Source organism: Podarcis melisellensis, assembly GCF_964234715.1.
Source record: "Podarcis melisellensis genome assembly, chromosome: 16".
Classification (NCBI taxonomy): Eukaryota; Metazoa; Chordata; class Lepidosauria; order Squamata; family Lacertidae; genus Podarcis; species Podarcis melisellensis.
This window is the reverse complement of record NC_138533.1, coordinates 27,126,414-27,151,859: the sequence shown is the minus strand read 5'-3', so window position 1 is coordinate 27,151,859 and position 25,446 is coordinate 27,126,414. Positions and strand designations below refer to the sequence as shown.

The window sequence follows — 25,446 nt, the reverse complement described above, 5'->3', positions numbered from 1 at the left end:
CTTGCCTCTGCTTGCTCCCAAGGATTTATATGGGCAATTAGAGGCTGGAGTCTGAAAGGTCTCAATTAGGCAGTCAGGGGAGGGATCTCTTTACAAGCACCTCTTAAGAAAACTCCCATTAAAGGGAAGCCAGGCCATCAGCCTCTGCTGCGTCAATAAGTATTGAACAAATTAAAAGCCGTTCTCCTCCTAGTACTTGCTGCTTGATTTAGTGCTAGCGTTTAATAAAAGCCCAAGTTGGGAAGTCAAATTCTGGCAGGAAATGGCTGCAAGTGGAACTGGGGTAGTGGTCCTTCTCTTGGTCTCCCCTTTTACGCACCCCACTTGTAGTAACTCCCCACCTTTTCCCCTGGGCCAGCCACTGCCTCTCAGCCCTGCCTACCTTGCAGGATTGTAAAGGTAAAGGGCCCCCTGACTATTAGGTCCAGTCGTGTCCAACTCTGGGGTTGCGGCGCTCATCTCGCTTTATTGGCCGAGGGAGCTGGCATACAGCTTCTGGGTCAGGTGGCCAGCATGACTAGGCCGCTTCTGGCGAACCAGAGCAGTGCATGAAAACGCAGTTTACCTTCCTGCCAGAGCGGTACCTATTTATCTACTTGCACTTGGACATGCTTTCGAACTGCTAGGTTGGCAGGAGCAGGGACCGCGCAATGGGAGCTCACCCCGTCGCAGGGATTCGAACCGCCGACCTTCTGATCGGCAAGTCCTAGGCTCTGTGGTTTAACCCACAGCGCCACCCACATCCGTTTGCAGGATTGTAGGTGAGGGTAAAAAGGAGAGAGCAAATTCCAGACCATGTATGCCGCCTTGGTCTCATTGTGGGGGAAAGCGGGATATAAATGTAGAAATAAAACAGACCGGCTAACTTTCTTAACAAGCAACTTGCAAGCTTCTTATTGGAAGCTGCTCATCTCTAATAATTGCCAAAATATTGTGGGCAAAGGATGAGACTCCAGTTGAGCAATGGGGCCACACTTAAGCCTTATTAGAAAAACTGACCAGACCCCTGAGAGCTGTTTCTGGTAATTAAGACAGATTTCTATATGAAAGACAGAGTGATTTCCTGGCAAGTGTTAGTGTTGCAGATGGCAAATTGCCCCCGCCACCGCCCACTGGCTTTTAGGGAGAGATGTTTGAGGATAAATACCAAACGGCACAATTTAAGAGGACGGAAGAACCTCTTCCCTCTTCTCGCCGTGTATCCTTTTTGTTGACGGTAATTGTTGTTCCCTGAGCGCCTTCTATTTTCTTGTTCCATATTTTGGAAAACAGCAAAAGGGTTTTGTGAGAAGGGATGGAGAGCATAATTATTTAGCCCTAAGCTTGTGTATTTTGCACCAGGCTTTGGCTGGCAATATTGGGGGGTTCTTGGGAAAACAAGGGGGATCTTGACAAACTGAAATCCTGTTCCATTGCTCAAACATTAGAAGTGGAGGCATTTGTCTCTCTGGTTGTGACCACCTGACAGAGATGTCCTATAGCTTGGGAGCAAAAACCATGAAGCTCAAACTGGATCTTCTCTGGACTGCTTGAGTGGAGTCCATTTGGAGCACCTGTGAGAACAGGATGCTGGATTAGATGGGACCACACTGTGGCCGGATCCAGCTGCTGTAGGAGTCTTCTTAGGCTGCTTTTTTTTAAGGATCTCCAAAAAAAATCCTGAAGCATTACAAATGGGTCAGAGATGGTACCTCCTAGCCAGTTAGGTTCTTTCCCTGCCTCCTGGTGAGATGCAAATCTGCTCCCCCCCCCAAAAAAAACAACAACACCATTGTGTGTGTGTGGTTAGCAGGTGCTCAGTCTGTCTGCTACTTCATCTCCCCTTTTGCCCAAAAAGAGCATCAAAGCTGCTCAGGGGCAGAGTTGTGTAGTGTGAGAGGCCCTCAGCTGCAGACTTAATGTCTTGTGTGTGTTTTAAAGCAAGAAGGCAAAAGTGATTGTAAAACTAAGGAAGGAGAAGAGAGTAAATGGTCCATGTTTCTGCCACCACCTCTTTGCATTTCCACTACTTAATGGGATAATAAATTCAAAGGGAATCGGCCCATTTGTGCTTTAATTGGAGGCTCGTGAGTGGTTTTCTCCCCAAAGACCGGCGTACACATCCATGACAACAATAAAATTGCCGGCCACAACTGACAGGCAGGACCCAAATGTTCCCCTCCTCCCGAGTGCCAAGCAATTTCCTGAGGTCATTCCATGGCCTCACATCTTTGGCCCAGCAGCGTCAGATAGAGTGCCACTCTACATGGAGGCTCAGTCTGGCTCAGATCCACAGATAGGCTTGATCCTTCGCAAAAAAAAGCACCATATAAGTTAGTGGCCACCCCTGCGGGATCCACCTGCCTGTCTTTCCCAGATCCACTTCCTTCCTTGGCTGACCAAAGGAGAGGGCGGGAAACTCTGGCAGCAGAGAGAGAAGTCAGCAGATAACAGCAAACAGATGCAAAGGGGGAGACGGGGGTTTTTTTAACGGGGGAGGGGACCTTGGGGGCGATGACTCCCTCTCCTAGCATAATTTCACATCAAGAACAGTTTATGGAGAGCATTGTTCAGTCCCTGTCCTCATCCGGAACTGCGTTTGCTGCCATTCCCAGCAGGTTTTCCTGGGCTCTAGGTCAGGAATTGGCTCTGACGTGACCAAAACTTCACTCAACGGGCAGCCCTGGAGCTGATCGTAGGCACTGGAAGTGCCACCCCATCGTTGAAGACATTGCTGCACCAGCGGAACTCCCTGCCACTGCAGCATGGCCTAGCTCTCAAGCCCTGCCATTCCAGTCAGAAGCTCACAGCGACGGCAGGCCAAGGGCTGAGGTAAGTCAGCGGTTACCCTTCTCACATTTGGGCCTGCTTTTCTACCTCCCCTCTGCTCCTGGCAGAGTCTGTTTGGGCTGAGGCAAGGGAGATGTGCTAGGCCATGGCTTGGGTGGTTGTTAGGCAGAAGATGAGGGGGCACCCCAATTCCTCGGGGGGGGGGGTGGCTTGAGTGCTGCCTTCCTCTGAAGCTGAGAAGGATGTTGTGTGGGCCTACATTGGAGGGGGGCGCTTTGGGGTCTATTCTTGGGGTACCACCTTTTCCCATAGTGGGAGGTTTAGCTGCTCAAGGTGGCCGCAGGCTGATGTGCAATTAAAGCTGGTCCATTTTAACCTGAACTTGGCGCCTTCCATCAATCAGCACCTCTGAAAACATAATCCTGGACTCGGTGGCCTGATCCTGCACCACATGTGGTTTCCCCCTGCCAACCTGTGCCTGCCTGTGGCTCATAAGAAGGTCCTGAAGCAGCCACCCGGAGCCTGCAGGATCAGGCCAAAGGAGGCCCATCTAGCCCAGCCTCCGCTTCTCAATGTGGGTTTGGGGGGCTGGCCCTGATCCTGCCTCTCTGCCTGCCTGTAGCAGGGCCTGTTTGCTGCCTCTGCATCCACTGAGGATGGAAGCAAATGTCCAGGAGGCCTCCTCTGCCCCCCCCCCGCCTCTCCTCCCAGCCCATCCTTCAGCTCAGGCCGCCATGGGACCCTGCCTGGAGCAGCCCCTCCTGCCCCCTCAATCCCCCCCCCCCCAGCTATCAACACTTTCCTCTCCTCCCTTGAGAGCTATTCAGATGCTCTTTGAGAGATGCCAATAAACTCTTTGGTGTGAAAGTAAAATTGCTGTCCCTTTCTCTCCCCCCCCCCCAAATCTTTAGTTGCCACTAATGGGATGGCTGCTCTTCTGAATGCTGCTGTGAGTCGTCCCCCCTTCCCCCTCAGAGCTTTAAGGACTCTCAGATACACATTTTCTCTCTTCCCACCCCCACCCCATTTTGGCCACTATGCAGCTCTTGTGTAGGACTGGACATTCTCGAAGGGGGGGGGCATGTGTCTTGGAGTTTCTCTTGGGGCTCCTGAATGAGACACACAAAAGCAGCGCCCTCTGCGGCTCATGAAAGCAGCGGTTCACTCTGTGGGCAAAGGGGCCACCTCAGCTGGATGCTGGACTTCGCCTGCGGAGATCCAGGTTCGAATCCCCCCCACCCCCCCACCCCTTGGCTGCAAAGTTGGGGGTGCGGCCTGGGCCCATGGCGCTTGCCAAGAACCAAAAGGCTTCCGGGCCGGAATGGGGGGATGAGAAGGAAAGCGGAGTTTGTTCTGTGGAGGAAGTGGGATGTGTGCGAAATGCTAAGATTTGGCCACAGCCCATGGCGTCACAGCTGGGGGGTGAAGTGGGGGGGGCTGGTGTGTCTGCCATGGCTCCCTCCCCAGAGTGGTCAAGGGAGCTGGAGCTCCTCAAAGCGGAAAAGGACCCAACTGAGACAGAAAAGAGAGGTACAGCCATCTAGTCCCTGCAGCACTGAGGAAGGGGCAGTGAGGGTGGCAAAGCAGACTTGACTTTCTTCCTCTTGGTCTTGAGGCTTAAGCCCAAAACATCTGAGAAGCTTCTGGAGGGTCAAGGCTGCTGAACACTTCTTTATTGTATCAAGAAGTGGGTACTGAGCCCAGCTGCATTTTGCTTTGCTTTATTTCTCTCTCTTTCCCTCTGCCTCCAGCCCAGAAGCAGAAGCTAAATCAGGGTTTCCCAAACTCCGCCTCCAGCTGTTTTTGGACTACAGTCCCCATCAGCCCTGCTAGCCAGGGATGATGGGAGCTGTAGTCTAACAAGAGCTGGAGACCCAAGTTTGAGCTAAATGAAAGGCATGTAGTTAAAGAGAGCAGGGATTCTGGGCGCATTTACTTATGAGTAAGTTTCCCTCCTGTTCTCAAAAACTACCAGCATGAGTTTGTCCAAACTGCGGGAGGCGGTGGAAGACAGGAGTGCCTGGCGTGCTCTGGTCCAGGGGGTCACAAAGAGTCAGACACGACTAAACAACAACAACAACAAGTTTACCTCCAGTGTTCTACACAGAGGAGACCAATGAGGAATAATAGCTGTCATTAACAGAGGTGTACGCTGGGCAGAATTTGGTTGTATATAACCCACTGGTTTCCAGCCGTTCTCAACCTGTGGGTCCCCAGATATTGTTGGACTACAACTCCCATCATTCCTGAGCTCTGGTCTTGCTAGCTAGGGGTGATAGGAATTGTAGTTCAACAACATCTGGGGACCCACAGGTTGAGAAAGGCTGCTTTAGGCTTTGTTGTTGTTGTTGCTTAGTCGTTTAGTCGTGTCCGACTCTTTGTGACCCCATGGACCAGAGCACGCCAGGCACTCCTGTCTTCCACTGCCTCCCGCAGTTTGGTCAGACTCATGTTTGTAGCTTCGAAGACACTACCCAACCATCTCGTCCTCTGTCGTCCCCTTCTCCTTGTGCCCTCCATCTTTCCCAACATCAGGGTCTTTTCCAGGGAGTCTTCTCTTCTCATGAGGTGGCCAAGGTATTGGAGCCTCAGCTTCACGATCTGTCCTTCCAGTGAGCACTCAGGGCTGATTTCCTTAAGAATGGATCGGTTTGTTCTTCTTGCAGTCCATGGGACTCTAGGCTTACTTACAAGTAAACATGCGTTGGATCGCAGTCAGTTTCTAGTCAGAGGAAGAGCGTGGCCTGGACAGCAATGAAAGGAGGCTCTGCAGCTGCCTGTGGATCCCTTTGAAAGAGCCCTTGCCTTTGCATTTTCCTCTCCGGGGGATGTCAAGTGGCTGTGAAGCATTTCGCATCTTCCTTCCATGCTGCTAACTAACCAGGAAGGAGTGGGGGGTGGAGGTGGAGAAAAATAAGTCTTCCTCTTGTTTTGCAAGAATAGGAGTCCTTTTGAGCAGCCCACCCCTCCAGATTCTGGATAGGAACTCCCCCTCCATCCTCGCCTCCCAGTTATTTATTAATTCGATTTATATTCTGCCCTTTCTCCAAAGATCCCAGGGCAGCGTACCACATTAAGAACACATTTTACAGAGCATCAGTAATCAAAACCTGATAAAAAGCATAACAGGGAGCACAATACCAAATCAATCATAATAACAGCATTCCCTGTTTAGATTTGGCTTCTGCAAGGCCCAGAACAAACAGAGGAGTGGGGGTCTGGATTCTGCCTTGGAGCAGCATACTTGGGCTGTGGGCACATTGCTGTCTTAAAAACGCAACTAGTTGTTCTTGTTCTCCACTTGGATCAAAACCAGTTTGGCAGCGGCCAGGTGGGGTGTGTGGACCAGATGAAAAGGCAGCATTCCCAAGGATAGTGCTGCGCTGTGGTTCTGGCACCCACTGGGTGCAGAGTAAAGGGTCTATTGGGACAGGTCCACAATGATGTGCAGCCAGTGAGCCAGTGCGCCTGGCGGTTAACCAGAAGGTGGGTGTTTGGAGCCCAAACATAGATGGATGTGGGGGCAAGAGACCTGCGTTGCCGGGGATTGGACTCTACCATTCTATGAATTGGTACCTGGAGATGCAGCCAGTTCTGGGGAGGAGCTCGGCTCAACAATGGCAACAACAACATCCCAAGGTGCTTGCGCGTTGGAAAACAGAAGTGGATGAGGACGAATGAGGAGAAGGGAGGGGAACTTCTGACCTCGCTTGGCTGCTGGGCTTCAGTGAGACGGGAAGCGCTGGGCCGGCCAGCCACTCTCAGGGTGAAGTTCTGCTTTAGTTAGGGGCTTCAGTGCGCCATAAGGGAACCCATTTGCCTCTGGGTAATGAACCCTGGCTGGGACGCGGGTGGCGCTGTGGGTTAAACCACAGAGCCTAGGACTTGCCAATCAGAAGGTTGGCGGTACAAATCCCCGTGATGGGGTGAGCTCCCGTTGCTCTGTCCCTGCTCCTGCCAACCTAGCAGTTCAAAAGCACGTCAAAGTGCAAGTATATAAATAGGTACCGCTCCGGCGGAAAGGTAAATGGCGTTTCCGTGCACTGCTCTGGTTCGCCAGAAGCAGCTTAGTCATGCTGGCCACATGACCCAGAAGCTGTACGCTGGCTCCCTTGGCCAATAAAGCGAGATGAGCGCCGCAACCCCAGAGTCGGCCACGACTGGACCTAATGGTCAGGGGTCCCTTTACCTTAATGAACCCTGGCCCTGGTGTAAGGAAGACGGTTCCCTTGGTGTGCCTGGCCCCCTGGCACCTCCCACCGCTTGGCTGGTCTGAGTGGGCATTAGCCGTCCAGGGAGGGGCCTTTCCTTCTCCTGGTGGGGTTTCCTGTATCTCAAAGCCATGTTAATTCACTGGGCTTCTCCTCTCTCCACTCTCCAGCCATTGCAGACCAGCAGCAGATATTTCCTCTCTTTGTTCCTGCTGGACATCAAAGGTTGGGGGGGGGGAGAGAGAGAGACGGGGCTGGCTCCTCCCCACTTGTTAAACCTTCATAAGCCAGGAACTCACCTTGGCTCCAAGCTGAGTCTTTCCTCCTTTGGCCTCTCTGTTGTGTGTTTGGGTCTGGACTCCTGCGATAGCACCTGGGAAGATGCAAGCCGGACCAGGTAGGTGCTGAGCATTCCTGGATTTCTTAAGCCCCAGAGGGGAGGAGGGGGAAGCTGTGTCCGCCTGGCTTGCTAGGTTAGTTATGGTAACTTTCTGGACAGTAGGAACAGACCAAAGCCCCAACAGAGCCAGGCTGCGCTCTTGTATTGATTGCCTCTCCTGGATTGGGACCCGAGTGTGTTTTATCTCGCGAAGCGTGGACAGCCTGCTGTCTCCGTGCCACTCTCCCCACACAAACCGTGGAGCAGGACTGCATTGAGGAAAACCTGATTTTAAGGAAATATCAACCATCTGACTTTCTGAAGACATCCAAAGGCAGCCCTGTTCAGGGAAGTTGTTAATGTTTGATGTCGTATTCTGTTTTAATTTGTTGGAAGCTGAGTGGCTGAGGAAACTCAGTCAGATGGGCGGTATGTATGTACAGTATGTATGTATTGTACCCCACCCCAGTCTGCCTCTTTGTGGGTCTCCCAGGTGGTCAGAAAGGCCTCCTGAACTTTTATTTCTGTTCTGCCGTTCAGATGCGCTCGCTCCAAACCGCACTCCTCCTCTGCTGGTTTGCTTAGCAGAGGGTCAGAAACTTCTCCTGGGACCTTCAGTAACCAAATCTGTTCCACCAGCAGGCTGGCACTGATGAAATGCTTCATGGTGTAGCTCCGTGACCATGCTGAAGGCATGTTTTTAGGGAAGGTTTTAGTGTGTGGTGTTGTGTTGTGTTTTGACTATTTTTTGTTCAGAGCCACCCAGTCAGACAGGTGGCATATAAATTAAAAAATTTGTTTTTGTTTTTATCATGCTCCATAGCAAATGCTCTGCCGATGTAAGGAGACATATGCTAAGGATGAAGGACATTGTCCCCGGTGACCCCAAATGGTCCCCCGGTTGCCAGGCTGCCTTGCCATTTGGGCTGAAGGCTTTGCTTATTTGGGGGGAATCTGTTGGTTGGGGGCTGTTTGCTTCTTTGTGGCTCAACAGGGGGAAAGTGTGTGTGTGTGTGTGTGTGTGCTTTGCTTGTCTACCAGGAGCCGGCGGATACCTCTTAATGGAGGATTGCGAGAGAGGCAGAAGCAGGTACTTATAGGAGGTTCAGCTGAAAACATTGGGGATTTTCCTCCCATTTTTTAATCTATTTTTTTTTTAATCAACAACTAATATATCCGCCAAAGGCACGCTTTCTGTGATTTATTCCACAATTCTTTCATTTTACACCACATCGAGCTACAATCTGAAGCTACAAATTGGAGAGAGATTGGCATATGTGCCAAACAAATAAGACACACACGCCTCCTACACCCCTCGAAATTTAAGTGTTTTTGTTACGACGATTTGATGACTGGATCAAGAAAGTGTTTCAGAACTTGCGGCTTGTTGATCAATGGGCAGTGCTTCATGCCAGCCCAAACAACCTTCTGTCAAACTCTGAAACTTGTTTCCTGCCAGCCGCAATCGCCCCCATCTTTTGCAAAAAGAATCGGTGCCACCACTCAGCATGGTTGAGCAAATGTCAGGGCACCAACCTCTTAAATGTCCCAAGTATTTGAAGAGAAGCAGTCCCGTTATCATAATTTCCCGCAGAATGTGCTGCAGTTGCCTTGCACTGAAGTCTCTCTTTTTGGAGCCCTGGGCTCTGCTTCACGATTCCCCTCTTTGCTACTGCTTTTGCTGTACCACCAGAACTTATCCTGCACCCTCCCTGCCAGCTTGCTTGCAGGGAACCCCCCATTCTTGCCCATGGCCCAGAGCCGTCCCTTCTGTGAAACCCACCTCCCTTCCTCTCTTTAAGGAGAAGCAGTTTGCGACCAGTGGGGGACAAACATCCTCCTTTGCTCAAAACGTTTTCGTGGCTCCTTTCAAGTCCCTGCTGGAGGAGATGGAGCCTAGTCTGGCAAGGAGATGTTAACAGTCCACAGCAAAGTGGGTGTCACTTCTGCAGGAGTCCATTAATGCTGAATCAAAGCAGGAAACTGATGGGGAACTGCAGGGCTTGTTTTGCCTTTGGGGTTGCCTGCGATTTGGAAGTTGGTTTTGCTGTTTGTCCTTAAGAGGTTCACCGAGACAAACTAAGCACTTCCGCACCCTCTCTCTGGTTGACAGGGAAGCTAAATAAGCAAAGAATCCCGATCCTTAAAATGTTGTTGATTTTGATCTTAAAATGATTTCCTACCTCAAATCCCCACCCCCATATCTGTCTTAAATTGTTTTGGGTTTTTTTAACATCATTTTAATGTAATTATTTTATATTTCCCACTGTTTTTTTTTAAAAAAATATTTTCCATTGGTTTTAATTCTACATTTAATGCTGTACTTAATGCATTATACTGTTTTTTATGTGCTCTGTTTCCTTCCTTCCTCCCTTCTCTACTGGTTCTTGACATATACGATATATATATGGGTTTTGTTCTTGGGCTCCAGCTCCCCAGAAAACAGAGCCAATTGTAAATGATGATGGGAGTTGAAGTTTTCTATCTATCCCCCATGCTCCCCAAACAACAAAAAAACCCACCCTTTTGAAAAGACTGTTTGGGGACAGGTGGTTTACTATCCCCCCACCACCGCCACCCCCTGTTTTCTCCTTTGAACAGCTTGGATAGCTCAATTGGTTAGATTGTGGTGCTGGATAACACCAAGGTTGCAGGTTCGATCCTGAAATGGACAGCTGCATATTCCTGCATTGAAATGGGTTGGACTACAAGATCATCCTCAGGGTCCCTCCCAACTCTATGATTATATGAAAACCATAAAGAAATGTGTTCAGTGTTCTTGCTGGCAATGCCTATGGCCCTCTCTGGGTACCAGCCACAGGGGAGTTTAGCAGTTTAAGCAAAAAATATCCACTAAGCATTAAAAGTTGGAAGGGGCAGGAGAGTCAACCTTCAGGGGGCAGGCACAGCTTGGGGAAAGAGTTCCTTCCGCTGGAAGACACAGCATTTGGGGGTGCGGGGGGGGGGGTTCCCCTATGCTGGAAGCTTTTCTCAAAGTCTAGGGTGATTCCAGGCAGCTTTGCATCTTGTAACAAAAACAAACAGCACCCTAAACTCTTTAATACATTTACGGTGGCTGACATTTTCACGGACTGGTCCACGACAGCTGAAGCCATTCGAAATTTCTTCATGGTTCCCCCCCCCCCACTCAAAGTGCCGGTTCTGTCTTTTCTCTCCATCCAAGATGCCAAAACCCTTCCCGAATCTTTGGAGGCCTCGTCTCCTCACAGCTCCATTGCGGTCACCCTCGAAGATGTGGACCTCTGGATGAAGTTCCATCAAGTAGGAACAGAGATGATCATCACCAAATCTGGACGGTGAGCTGAACGCTCTTTTGAATCTCTGTTTCTTTGGGGCTTAGAAAGTCGCCCTTGCCAAGGGGATGGGGCAGCACCTCCTCGGGTGATCACACCCTCACAGCTTCAGGCAAATCCTCCTTTAACCCCCACTTTCCCAACCTCCAGATGTTTGGGGGCTACAGCTCTATCCAGCCTCAGGATCATATAGCTGGAGCTGATAGGAATTGGACAAAACATCTGGAGGGCACCAGGCTATGGGAGGCAGACTTCAAAGTGCATTGTCCTTCCCTGGTTTCCTAGAAGTTTCTTCATATTGTCATTTCCTTATGAATTTGGATGAAAGTAGTAGTGCTGTGGGTTAAACCACAGAGCCTAGGGCTTGCCGATCAGAAGATCGTGGTCCGAATCCCCGCAACGGGGTGAACTCCCGTTGATCGGTCCCTGCTCCTGCCCACCTAGCAGTTCGAAAGCACGTCAAAGTGCAAGTAGATAAATAGGTACCACTGCAGCGGGAAGGTAAACGGTGTTTCTGTGTGCTGCTCTGGTTCACCAGAAGCGGCTTAGTCATGCTGGCCACATGACCTGGAAGCTGTACGCCGGCTCCCTCGGCCAATAAAGCAATATGAGTGCCGCAACCCCAGAGTCTGCCACGACTGGACCTAATGGTCAGGGGTCCCTTTACCTTTAGTAGCTCAGTGAAGATATGGCAGGCACCCTTTACATGCCAAGCACCATCGCAGCAATTGCAGGCAGGGCCAGGGATGTTGGTTGCCTGAAACTCCAGAGAGCGGCTGCCAATTGCTCAAATGAAAACATTCCTCTTTAACCAGGCCTGTGGCAGATTGACATCCAACGCCCTTTAAAAATGTGTTGGGAAGAGGGGGGAGGGAATTATTGGGTTGTTTTTGTTTTTCTTATGTATTTCATATATTTAATATGATGGTTTTGTCTTGTCAACCCCCCTGAGACCTGCAGGTATAGGGTGGAATACGAATGTAATTATCAATCGATCAATCAAAACAGCGTCTTCCGTTCCTGATTTCAGAATCCCAGCCCCCATTTCAGTTCATTCTTTTCAAAATTATTTTGGCAATATGATGATGATGATAATAATAATAATAATATATTTGTACCCTGCCCCTTTCCGCAACCACCCTGGGAAGCTTCCAACAAAGACCAAAAATACACAAAAATGTCACACATTAAAAAATTCCCTGAACAGAGCTGCCTTCAGATGTCTTCTGAATGTCAGGTAGTTGTTCTTCTCTTTGACATCTGGTGGGAGGGTGTTCCACAGGGCAGGCGCCACTACCGAGAAGGCCCTCTGCCTGGTTCCCTGTAGCTTTGCTTCTCTTAATGAGGGAACTGCCAGAAGGCCTTCGGTGCTGGTCGTCAGCATCCGGGCAGAACGATGGGGGTGGAGACGCTCCTTCGGGTATACTGGGCTGAAGCTGTTTAGGGCTTTAAAGGTCAGCACCAACACTTTGAATTGTGCTCGGAAAAGTACTGAGAGCCAATGTAGGTCTTTCAAGACTGGTGTTATGTGGTCTCGGCGGCCTCTCCCAGTCACCAGTCTCTGCATTAGTATTCTGGATTAGTTGTACTGTAGTTTCCGGGTCACCTTCAAAGGTAGCCCCACGTAGAGCGCATTGCAGTAGTCCATGTGGGAGATGGAACAGATGCCTATTTATACTTAGCCAAGTAGGCAGACACTGACTGTAGGTCAGATCCTGCAAAACTCCAGTGCCACAAACCCCAAAGGATGCAGTTTGTTCATCACCCTTTCCCCGGGGAGGACTCCTTTCTTGGGAGCAGTCCTCCCCACTATCCACAAATAGGCCTCTGGGCATCTTTCTTGGTCATTGCTGGGCTTTGGGCCCCCTTTCTTCCTTGCCAGGGTAAGAGGAAACCCTCCCGGCTGCAGCTTGATTCTGGTAGTTGAGGGCAAGGGCTTACTCTAGAGGAGACCCACCAGCATAGCCATCTTTCTTGCAGCACTTGTGCCATTCCACTAAATAAATCTGGTCGGCTTCAAATCCAAAGGCAATGGCAAGAAGGCAATTTGAACATTATAAACCCGAGATGGATCATAGAGAAAAGCCCAACATGGCCCCGTTGAGTCTAAGCAGATTTTAGGAGGAGCTCCTGCAGGGGTTCCTGGGCTTCAAGACAGGAGAGGTCGTGTCCCCCACCCAAAATATCCCTCTTTCAGGTCCTCCTTAGTTTCCCAGCACTTTTTTAAAACAAGTTTTTTTTATTCAAAATTAAAACAAGACATATTATCCAGAAACATATCATCCTTGTTTTCCCCCCATTTTTCCTCCCTCTCCCCACCCTCCCACACAAAACCCACCCCCACCCCACCCCCCGACTTCCCTCAGTTCCAGTCTTTGGTTTCTCTGAGACTTCGGTTTTCTGCATGTTACAAAGTTGCATAGATCCTCAAACCATTTAGCTGATTATTATCAATAAAAAGTTTGTGAATGTTTATTCAAAACCTGCCAAGGAGTCCAGTTCACTTTGTTGCGTCTTCAGATACTTTGTAAAGGGTTCCCATTCATCCTTAAAGTCACAGTTATCCTTGTCCCGTAGCTTATACAGTGGTGCCCCGCAAGACGAACGCCTCGCAAGACGGAAAGCCCTCTAGACGAAAGGGTTTTCCGTTTTGGAGGGGCTTCGCAAAACGAATTTCACTATGGGCTTGCTTCGCAAGACAAAAATGTCTTGCGAGTTCCTGTGGGGTTTTTTCCCTCCCCCCCCTTTTCCTAAGCCCTAAGCCGCTTATCAGCTGATCCGCTAAAAGCCACTAAACCGCTAATAGCGCTAATCCGCTAAGCTGTCAATGGGCTTGCTTCGCAAGATGAAAAAACTGCTATACGAAGAGCCTCACGGAACGGATTAATTTCGTCTTGCGAGGCACCACTGTATGTCAGTTTTGCCAGTTCTGCATAGTCCGTCAATTTTTTTGCCATGATTCTTTAGTTGGGGTTTCTTCAGTCTTCCATCCTTGTACTACCAGAACTCTTGAGGCCGTTGTTGCATACATGAAGATGTTTTTCAGCTTTTTTTGGCAGGCCTTTCCCTACAATCCCTAACAAAAATGCCTTGTGTTTTTTAAACAAATGTTAAATGGAACATTTTCTTCAATTCATTATATATCATTTCCCAAAATTTTTAAATTACATTACAATCCCACCACATGTGATAAAATGTCCCTTCCTTTTCCTTACACTTCCAACATATATTTGAACTAGTTTTGTGCATTTTCCCTAACTGCATTGGTGTTGTGTACCATCTATACATCATCCATGTAATTCTCCTGCAATAGGGAACAATCTGTAAATTTTTAATCAGTTTTCCATAATTCTTCCCAATCTCCCATCATAATGTTGTGACCTACATCTTGTGCCCATTCCCAACACTTTTAAAACAATGATAAGGCCTTGAACCTTGATCTAAAAGAAACTGGGACCTCATTCCCCCTGCGGCTACACAAGCCATCAGCCAAGTTTCTTCTGGTCAAAGCTTTTCAATCAACCTTTTGTTCAGAACAATGAGGGCTGGAATCTTGCATTATTTTCACAGATTTTGCATATCCGTATCAGAGCTTTGTGTGCAGAAAGCCCCAGGTTCAGTCCCCAGGCAGGGCTGTGAGAGACTCCCTGCCTGAAACCACTACCTGTCAGTGTAGACACTGCTAGTCTAGGTGGACCAAGGGCTAGGCTCAGTAGAAAGCAGCTTCCGAGGTTTCCTCTTGGGCAGCCGATGTGATGGAGGTGACTGTAAGTTGCCTCTGGCTCAGCTAAGGTGGCTGGCTTAAGGGCACAGAGAAAGTTCATGGTCTTTCTTGGTTGCTGCTCCCCACCCCCCATGAAAAGCTTCATCCTGGAGAGACCAGCATAAACAGGGCCATCTTTCCTCCTCTCCACAGGCGGATGTTTCCCCAGTGCAAGATCAAAGTTACGGGCTTGATCCCCTATGCGAAGTATCTCATGCTGGTGGACTTTGTGCCAATGGATAGCTTCAGGTACAAGGTAAAGGCTTTCACCAGTGTCTTGGGTGTGATCCAGGTTCCTTCTGACTGGTTTAACAGATTAAGGGTCCAGCAATTAGGCAGATTCCTTCTGATAAAAGTGCTCTGGTGTGTATTCCTCCTTTGCCAGCCTAAGCGTCCCCGAGTTGTTTTGATCGGCTGTGCAGGCAAGCAAGGGCTGGTGGGAGTTGTAGCCCAAAATATCTGGAGGTCTCCAGGTTGACGAAGGCCATTGTCTGACTGGATTTGTTGTGTGGAGCATTTTAGGCACGTCTGTTGGGGTTGGGGAAGCAGCAGTCAAATGGAAACATGTCGATAAAAATAGGTTGTGAGAAGGAAACCTCCATCTGGCTTCAAATTACAGTGGTACCTCGGGTTACAGACGCTTCAGGTTACAGACGCTTCAGGTTACAGACTCCGCTAACCCAGTAATAGTACCTCGGGTTAAGCACTTTGCTTCAGGATGAGAACAGAAATAGTGCTCCTGTGGCCCCATTAGCTAAAGTGGTATCTCAGGTTAAGAACAGTTTCAGGTTAAGAACGGACCTCCAGAACGAATTAGGTTCTTAAGCAGAGGTACCACTGTAATGGAAAGGAGATCCTGGCTAAAGAACTTTCTGAATTTTTAAGAACTTTCTGGTTTTCAAGCAGAGGTTGGATGGCCATCCATCATGGATGCTTTAGCTGAGATTCCGGCATTGCAGGGGGTTTGACTAGATGACTCATGGGGTCCCTTCAAACTACAATTCTATGGGTATATCTTTGGGCAGACCCAGGGACGCAGGTGGCGCTGTGGGTAAAACCTCAGTGCCTAGGACCTGCCGATCGTATGGTCGGCGGTTCGAATCCCCGCGGCCGGGTGAGCTCCCATTGCTCAGTCCCAGCTCCTGCCCACCTAGCAGTTCGAAAGCACGTCAAAGTGCAAGTAGATAAATAGGTACCGCTTTATAGCGGGAAGGTAAACGGCGTTTCCGTGTGCTGCTCTGGTGCCGGTTCACTGGAGCAGCTTCGTCACGCTGGCCACGTGACCCGGAAGTGTCTCTGGACAGCGCTGGCCCCCGGCCTCTTAAGTGAGATGGGCACACAACCCTAGAGTCGGACACGACTAGCCCGTATGGGCAGGGGTCCCTTTACCTTTATCTCTGGGCACTTGGGGGGCTCCTGAGGACTCAGGCCCGGAAAGGTTGAAGCAGCAACATCTGCAGCACTGGGAACCTGGACCTCAGCTGCTTGTTCAGCCCAACCGCTCTTCTTCCTCCATGGGAGGGGCGGTCCTCCATGGCCAGTGGACCCCCCCCCCCACTACCCCCAAGCTCTTCAGGATGATTGTGGGATCACTACAGGAGTGATCCCACAGTTCAAGCAGTGACCTGGGAAGTGAATGTGGTGGGAAATGCTGGGGAGGTCTGTTCATCTTCTCTCTTCCTCATCTCCCAGTGGAACAAGGACCAGTGGGAAGTTGCTGGGAAGGCGGAGCCACAGCCTCCCTGCCGGACCTACGTCCACCCGGACTCCCCTGCCCTGGGCAGCCACTGGATGAAAGAGCCCATCTCCTTTCAGAAGCTCAAGCTGACCAACAACACCCTGGACCAGCATGGCCACGTATGTCAAGAGAGGGCTGGGGAGAAGGGAGGGAGTTTGTGCAGCGAGACATTAGACGAAATTGGAGGTGAGGGTCAGGAGAGGAGGGGGGAGGCCTGAGGCAGGTGAAAGCAGGGCCCAATCCACTGCAGCGCCCTCTTGCATGGCCCTCATTGGGTCTGCAAAAGAGTAGGGCATGTCCGGGGATAATTCAGACTGAAATTCCCAGGTGTCAAAAAAGGTTATTTATGTATGCTACTACTGCGGCCCGTGTTTTGTTAGTCCAAAAATGGAAAACGAGCAAGGTCCCAACTAAAGATGTATGTCAACTTAAGAATATGCACAACTTGCAGATTTTGTCAGCATCGCCCTTGAGCCAGTGCCACTAACTGGACTCATGCACTTCAGCCCCGACTGGGCCAAGCGAGCTGGGTAGCACTTCCAGAGACCACCTTCTGGACAGGAACAGGTCAAAGTGCTGTGGACTCACAGCTTAGAGTTGTGAGCACCGGATTCACTCCCACAAGAAGACAGTCGTCGCACAGCAGAGTCTAGCAGAGTCTAGCGGAGTATAAATGACTTGGAGAGCAGCTCTGTAGAATAACTTCTTTATTCTATCTACAACTATCATACAAACTATATACAGAGCTAAATGGGTTCTAAGCATAAATGAATGCTAAACTGCACTGAGTGTCTGCAGCTGCTCTTAGCAGCAACCTTATCTATACACACGATCTCTAACACTCAGTCTCTCTCTCTCCAACACACTGACTGACTCCTTGACTGACTTGGTGCTGGAGTAGAATAAGTAGATAGCAGAACACGCCTCCTCCTCTCTGGAGAGTCAGCAGAGATCATCAGGAGATTCTTGGATATGGGAGGGGTGAAATCTCCTCAGATTTAACATGTAGAATAAGAGAGCAAGAGGAACATACGTTTAGAAAAGATTGGAAAACGTTTATTGAATATATGGGAAATAACTGTGTGCAGCTGAAAACGCTGGCAGTGTTAAGATAAATTCACCAGTGTAAATAAGTTTTGATGGATGTAATAATGGAATACTGAATGGTATAGTTTCTGTAAAATATGCAGGGGTTTATAATATGTACAATGAACCGTAGAAAGAGAAGGGAAGTCATTGATATCTTAAGGATGTAAAAAAGAGTGCTTTAAATTGTAAAACAGAATATTTGATAAAAATTAGATTTTAAAAGTAGGGTGTGTTTGCCCCTCTGCTGCAGCTCTTAGGTGGAATCTACAGACATAAAAAAACACTGTGAAAATGCCTTAATTAAAACAAACACACACATTGAATTTGGCATAGCTCACTGTTGCCATCTAGTGTCACATTTGTATATTGCACTTTACAACACATTTAAATGTTTTATTTGCCGCTGTACTTTAATGGCACGCAAAATCAGTCCGGGGAAGGATTTGATTTCCTTAAGCAAAGCGTCTTGGCTCCCCCTGCACAAAGGCTCTCTCTCGTTTCTCTCTCTCTCTCTCTCTCTCTGGGCAAGGCCTCCCCCCACAACTGCACGATGGCAAGCGCCCCTTGACGTTCAGCTTCAAACACTGGCTGAGGTGCTCCCTCCTTCGTTCCCAACAGCAGTTCCCACCAAAGGAGGCTTCCTGACTGCATCAGGAAGCCAGTGTGGTGTAGTGGTTAAGAGCGGTAGACTTGTAATCTGGGGAACCGGGTTCGTGTCTCTGCTCCTCCACATGCAGCTGATGGGTGACCTTGGGCCAGTCACACTTCTCTGAAGTCTCTCAGCCCCACTCACCTCACAGAGTGTTTGTTGTGGGGGAGGAAGGGAAAGGAGAATGTTAGCCATTTTGAGACTCCTTGTTGTTGTTGTTGTTTAGTCGTTTAGTCGTGTCCGGCTCTTCGTGACCCCATGGACCAGAGAACGCCAGGCACCTCTGTCCTCCACTGCCTCTCACAGTTTGGTCAAACCCATGCTGGTAACCTCGAAAACACTATCCAACCATCTCGTCCTCTGTCGCCCCTTTCTCCTAGTGCCCTCCATCTTTCCCAACATCAGGGTCTTCTCCAGGGAGTCTTCTCTTCTCATGAGGTGGCCAAAGTACTGGAGCCTCAGCTTCACAATCTGTCCTTCCAGTGAGCACTCAGGGCTGATTTCCTTCTGAATGGAGAGGTTTGATCTTCTTGCAGTCTGTGGGACTCTCAAGAGTCTCCTCCAGCACCATAATTCAAAAGCATCAATTCTTCGGCGATCAGCCTTCTTTATGGTCCAGCTCTCACTTCCATACATCACTACTGGGAAAACCATAGCTTTAACTATACGAACCTGAGACTCCTTAAAGGGAGTGAAAGGTGGGATATCAAATCCAAACTCTTCTTCTTTATCATCATCACTTCCTCTGTGTCTCCCTGCAGGTCATTCTCCACTCCATGCATCGCTATAAGCCTCGCTTTCACGTCATGCAGGCAGACAACCTCTTCAGCACCCACTGGAGCGCCTTCCAAACCTTCAGCTTCCCAGAGACAGTCTTCACCTCCGTCACGGCATATCAGAACGAGAAGGTGGGCAGCAAAGGGTCGGCTGGGCCCTATCCCTGAGCATCTGCTACAAAAGCTGTGGAGGGCTGTGGCTGTTGTTGCTCATGGACACAGCAGAGCTCCCCAAATATTAGGGGGCCTATATTCAAAACGGAGGGGACTATTGAGCCTGGAGCATGTTCTGCAGGACACCAGCCAGCCCCGGTCTCATGCGGCCCTTCCTGGCAGCACATGTCCTCACAACACATTTTGCACAGAGCAGCTGCCTTAAAATCTCCGTAGACCCAGGGCCTAGTGGCCGTCAAAACTGTGACAGCTCCCTGCAGGATCCTCTTGCCTATACAGGTGGTCCCTTCCAGGGGTCCAGTGGCAGAACCTGTGGCTCAGACACTCTCTGAGCCAAGCTGCTGAAGGACAGGCACCCCACACAGGTGGGGAAGAGGGGGCGCTCTGGCCTGCAAAGAGGAGCAAACTAAGGGCTGGGTTCTTCAGGTCTCCTGGGACTTTCTTGAAATTTCTCTGCAAAGGTTGGGGAGAAGAAGAGGCAGCTCTCTGGTCCTCAACCAAGTTGGAAAGGCAAGATCCCAAACATGGGGCAGGGCAGGGCGATAACAGAGGTGGATGTTTGGTGCTAACGCTAGACTCTTGTCTCTTTTTCCAGATCACAAAACTCAAGATCTACAACAATCCATTTGCTAAAGGTTTCCGAGAACACGGGAAGAACACCCGCAGGTGGGTCAAGGGCTGGTTCAGGTGCCTTCCTGGTGACAACAGCCGTCACCAGTGGAGAATGGCCTGGTGGGTCGTATCCTGCATGTGTGGGTGGGGTTTTTTTTGGGGGGGGGTTCTGTCTCACAATGGGAGACCTGTTGAAATGCCAACTTTTGGGCAAAGGGACACCTGACCATTAGGCCCAGTTGTGGCTGACTCTGGGGTTGCAGCGCTCATCTCGCTTTTTTGGCCGAGGGACCCGGCTTACAGCTTCCGGGTCATGAGCCAGCATGACTAAGCCGCTTCTGGCGAACCAGAACAGCGCACAGAAATGCCGTTTACCTTCCCGCCGGAGTGGTACCTATTTATCTACTTGCACTTTGACGTGCTTTCGAACTGCTAGGTTGGCAGGAGCAGGGACCGAGCAACGGGGATTCGAACCGCCGACCTTCTGATCAGCAAGTCCTAGGCTCTGTGGTTTAACCCACGGGACCTGCCCTTTAAAAGGCACAGTTGTGACTCTCCCTGCATGACAAAGAGGAAGATCTTACGCCATATTAAGGCATCTGTGGCAAGCCGAGGGCCCTACCCAGCTCCTCATCTAGCAGGGGTTTGTAAGGTCCAATCTAGAGAGCTGCAAAACGCCTACCACTGTCTACTCTTTCCTCAGAGAGGGAAAAGTTCAGAAAAACAGTTCAGCCAAAGGTCAGAAGAGGACATTGATGGAAGGACCCACACTTGACGTGGAGGAATCAGGTAACAAACAACAACCCTTCTAGGTATTGGGTAGATGCATCACCTGCCTTGATCGCCCCGCCCCGCCCCCAAAAAAACAGGGCACCCGGCATTTGACTGACTTCACTGAGAGCTTGGCAGGTTTTTATGGGCCACAGTGAGGTGTAAGGATGCAGTGTTTTCCTTCCTCAAATGTGATCTCAGCAGAAGTGTGAGCCGGTTCATACACCGGCCTGCATTTGCTAGTACAGATAATTTATTTCAACAGCAAATGTATTTGCATTTGGAAAAAAATTACAGTGGTACCTTGGTACTTGAATGGCCTGGCTCCCAAACAAATTGGCTCCTGAACGCCGCAAACCCAGAAGTAAGTGTTCCAGTTTGCGGAAGTTTTTCAGAAGCCAAACATCTTGATGTGGCTTTCGCTTGAGTGCAGGAAGCTCCTGCAGGCAATCAGAAGCTGTGCCTCGGTTTTCGAACGATTTTGAGAGTCAAACGGACTCCTGGAATGGATTAAGTTCGAGAACCAAAGTCCCACTGTACAGCTGATCATGCAGATGGGGGAACCAAAAGACTGCTCAGAATCCCCTGCAATGTGCTGGCATCCATTCTACATCTGGCTCCCCATTTCCAAAGCATGCTACAGGTGTGTTGGAGCCTGGAGATGGAGCAATGGGTGGTGGTGGTGGAAAGGAGAGGCAAAGTGGGGCCCAGCCAGAGTACGGGCAGTAAAGGAACCACTAGTGACTTAACAGGACTTACTTTTCAAAAACCAAACTGGTTCTGCTTTCTTTCTGGTAGCTACAGGTAGAAATAATTCAATGGCAGACCCATCCATGCTCTGCTCTTCCCCACCCCTAAAAATAAAAAAAGTACACAGCTTGTATAAGTTATGCAGACTGTCTCTCCAGAGTGGTGCATGCTCTAGTTATCTCCCACTTGGACTACTGCAATGCGCTCTATGTGGGGCTACCTTTGAAGGTGACCCGGAAACTATAACTAATCCAGAATGCGACAGTTAGACTGGTAACTGGGAGAGGCCACCAAGACCATATAACACCGGTCTTGAAAGACCTACACTGGCTCCCAGTATGTTTCCAAGCACAATTCAAAGTATTGGTGCTGACCTTTAAAGCCCTAAACGGCCTCGGCCCTGTATACCTGAAGGAGCGTCTCCACCCCCATCGTTCTGCCCGGACACCAGGGTCTAGCTCCAAAGGCCTTCTGGTGGTCCCCTCACTGCGAGAAGTGAGGTTACAGGGAACCAGGCAGAGGGCCTTCTCGGTGGTGGCGCCCGCCCTATGGAACACCCTCCCACCAGATGTCAAAGAGAAAAACAACTACCAGATTTTTAGAAGACATCTGAAGGCAGCCCTGTTTAGGGAAGCTTTTAATGTTTAAAAGGTTGTTGCGGGAGGCAGTGGAAGACAGGAGTGCCTGGCGTGCTCTGGTCCATGGGATCACGAAGAGTCGGACACGACTAAACGACTAAACAACAACAATTTTAATATTCCGTTGGAAGCCGCCCAGAGTGGCTGGAGAAACCCAGCCAGATGGGCAGGGTATAAATAATAATAAATGATGATGATGATGATGCCAGTATTTATTCACTTTCTTATTTTGTAGAATTCCTTCTGACTGTGTTAAATTAGGAAGAGCTGCCACCCAATCACCACAAGCCATCTTGTTTGGCCCTCAAGCATCCCATTAGCCATTTTGGTGTGATTGGCTTTTAAAAATAATAATAATTCTGCGGACTCGATCTAGATGGGTGTTGGGGGGGGCTTCAATTCTGTGCCCCCTGCAGTCATTCAAGTCCAGATTGGGTTCCTTAAACTGGCACTGGAAAGAAAAGCTCCCAATGGAGCAAAGGGGAACTTCTCCCCCACAGCAAACAGCAGGTGAGCACCCCCTTCCCAATATCTGGATTAGGCCACACAGCAAAGACTTAAATCCCCCAACTCCATGCCAGAGTTTGAGTTTCAGTCACCCCCTGCCCACCGCATGTCAGTCATGCAGTTGCCAAGTACTCAATGGCCAGACACACAAGCTCAGAATATTTGCAAAAGCTAATTTATATGCAGAAGCAGCTGAGCAATGGGTGGGCTGCATGTCTCTGCCTCAACAGCTCTATGCAAGCAAAGCCAAAAATGAGGTAAGGGAGGGGAGATCTGGGGTCTGCCATAAAAGATTCATCCCCCTGGCTAATGGCATGATGGGCACCTTGCCTGGCTTCCGGTTTGATGCCAGCAAGCACCACCCACCTGTCCTTAGGCAGCTCTGAGGCCTCCTCAGGTGAGCCCATGACTCTTCAAGCAGCCTCAACACAGGTGCTGTGTTCAGGTGTAGGTACCAGACCAGGTACCTTGCAGGCTTTTCTGCTGGGAGATGGACCTGGCAGAGGAAGCTCTGACTGTTGGTTTTCTCTGTGTGTCAGATCTTACGAGACATGAAAACATGGAGGTGAAGGAGGAGAGCTATGCCATTCCAGTCGGCAACGGCAGCTACCCCATCTGGGTCTCGGAGCAAAACAGCCACCCTTCCTCCTCTGCCCCTGCAGGGGCTCTGTCTCAGGGGGTGGAGGAGAGCGCAAGGACCACCCAAGAAGAGCAAGTGCCAACACCTCCCCCGCCTCCCTCTTCCTCCTTACAAGCATACAGGTAAGAGAAGGCTGGGGAGGAACATCACTTTGTAGACACTCCTGCCATAATGGCCCATCAGGATTGTCTCTGTTCCAAGGGGGGGCTCTTAGTGGGTCCCAGAAGCTCAGGCAAGGGCTCTTTATACTGTTCCGCTGAGCAGCTTTGGTTTTCTTCTCTGCACTCCAAACACACCTGAAACCTTTTTATGTATCGTAAGAATGGAATTTGTAAGCCGCCTTGCTGGGGCAGTGAGAGCCAAAAGGCAGCAGAGATATCTTTCTGTAAATACAGAAACACAGTCGGGGCAAGAGGCAAACACTTTCCCACGAGATCCCCCTCCGCTGGTGTTCATTTCCGTTAGCAGTGAACAAATGAGCAAGCAATTCCAAATGTAAAAGCTTTTAATGGCTGGTTTCCATGTGGAAAGGCGGCCGACAATGCACAGTGGGTGGTTAGATGGACGGATGAGGTGCTGCCCTTGTGGAGTTAAGAGGTTTCTTGGGTGGGACCAAAGCCCCAGGTCACATTTTTACGCTTTCTCAGAAGATGCCCACCTGCGGAGGCTGCTACCAGGACCCCTGAAAGGTCCTGCTTCTTGAGGTGGGCTCTGCCTTGTTTCCATCATCTTCTTGGCTTCTCTCTTTTAGGTTTCACGAGGCTGGCGAAGGCTCCTTTTCGGGGGCCCTCCGCGACAGAGTATCTCTCGGTGAATTCCGAGCCAGACCCCCGCAGCTGGACTTTGCCCCAGTTCCTGAGCAAGACCCCAAACTAGCAGACGGCGGCTTCGCCACCAATCTCCCCCCACTTCCTGCTACTCTCCCTCCACAGGACTACTCTGGGATGGTGGCCATGGCTGTTGACCCTGCAGGGAAAGTAGGATCCCGGAGGCCCATGTACAGCCCCTACGCCCCTGACCAAAGCTTCAGCCAGTGGGTAGTTCCTCCACCGACACCCTACCGCCCTATGAGCTACTCTGGGTTTCCTACAGACTACAGTACGCAGGGGTCCTCAGGCCACCCCCCAGGCGCCATGGCAGACTGGAGCCAATATTCCTTGTTCCCCTATGCCTGCTGGTAGAGGGCTAGGAGGAAGACTTGAGGGAAGGGGAGACTTTGTGAGATCTGCCTTATACTTCTTGCAAAGAAAGGCTTCTTACTCTTCTCCCCTTTGCATTTCTCCACCAAAGAGCAGCCATTCTAAACCCTGGAAAGCTTGTTTGGAGCATGTGTCAAGACGCTGGCTTGAAAATTGGGACAGTTGCCAAGACATACATCTCCAAATCCACTCCTGCCACCCCAATCTCCTTCAATAAAATGGCAGAATGTTTCATTGGTTTTTGAAACACACACACGAAGAAAGTACTCTAGGCAGATCTTTCCCCTTTTCCCACCTGACAAGGAGGAGACACAGAGCTTTGCATACTCCCTAGCACTTCTCAGTTCCAGGAGTCCAGGAGCTATAAAGGAAATGTTCCTTTAAGCATATTCAGGGTAAGAGACCCATTCTCTTGCAGCCACAAGAGCCCTGTGGGGAAGGGAATGAGATCCTCTTGCACAGAGTATCTTCTGCTATCACAGGAAAGCCTGACGCTGGCAGCCAGCATGACAGTGAACATTCATGGCATAGATGACAACTATTGCTGCAAGTTGGATGCATGTTTTATTGAGAGTACGCAAACTGGGCAATGGCTGGTTGTGGGACCTCCAGTGAAGTAAACTAAGAAAACAAAAAAAGGCATTAATTTTAACAAAAGACACTCTGTGTGTTCTAAGAATATATTTAATACTGTTAATTCTGTAGCACAAAATAAAATAAAAACAAGCTATGATGATCCCCACAATAAGGCTTAAAGCATAACACATTATTGCCTGAAATTCAAACGATACTTCCATTATGTAAAAATGTTTGCACAGTGAAGACTGTCTTTTAAGTACAAGGCCACCTTTTTTTCCCCCCTCTGCAAAAAATGGGTCTGGATATGTTTGCATTTATAACAACCCAAACTAGGTCAAGAGGAACATTTACAGCTCCCCAGAACACTTCTACTGGTCCCACAAGGGAAGAGAGCAGTCAAGTTTCGCGTTCTGCTGGAGACATCAGAGTAAATCACTACACACACAGGACAGCCAACCCAGTTCCAGAATGTTCATTATACAATACAAAAAGTTATTGCAGGCACATGAAATGGCACAGCGAACGCTTTCTGTCCCTTTACAAAAAAATAATGGTCGGGGCCCCCCCAAGAGGCCCAACCAAACAGGAGATTCCCTTTGATGCATTCCTGCCTGATTTGTAAACAATCATGATTTCTATCGGCACTTTTGCCAGTTCCCCCCCTCAATCAGAGATCCATTCATCTGTACAGCAGGATAAGGGAAAACCTTCCCAAGATGGTTTTGACAAGCAGACATTTCAACCAATTACTAATTTGAAACCCAACCCTATGCACACTCACTGAGGGAGCATGGCTTACTGAGATAAATGGGACTTACTTTGAGTAAACATGCCAAGGATTGCACTGCAAGGCTTTTTGGCACCTTACATCGTAATGCATAGATTGAT

The 25,446-nt window shown here is 49.6% G+C and overlaps 1 protein-coding gene across 3 annotated transcripts; it reads left to right on the top strand.

Annotated features, from left to right (window-relative positions):
• Positions 1-1,582: 1,582 nt before the first annotated feature.
• LOC309359547 (T-box-containing protein TBX6L-like) lies at positions 1,583-24,230 on the top strand. 3 transcript variants are annotated; one of them, XM_081893389.1, is made up of 9 exons: positions 1,583-2,811; positions 10,544-10,676; positions 14,590-14,692; positions 16,129-16,293; positions 18,674-18,820; positions 19,458-19,528; positions 20,178-20,263; positions 22,680-22,902; positions 23,532-24,230. In XM_081893389.1, the coding sequence occupies exons 2-9, from the start codon at positions 10,627-10,629 to the stop codon at positions 23,959-23,961; spliced, it is 1,275 nt and encodes a 424-aa protein (XP_081749515.1). In that variant the 5' UTR covers positions 1,583-2,811; positions 10,544-10,626; the 3' UTR covers positions 23,962-24,230. The 3 variants fall into 3 exon arrangements, with proteins under 3 accessions (XP_081749515.1, XP_081749516.1, XP_081749514.1); XM_081893390.1 differs by lacking the exon at positions 10,544-10,676; XM_081893388.1 differs by lacking the exon at positions 1,583-2,811 and having other exon boundaries at positions 10,368-10,676.
• Positions 24,231-25,446: the final 1,216 nt, after the last annotated feature.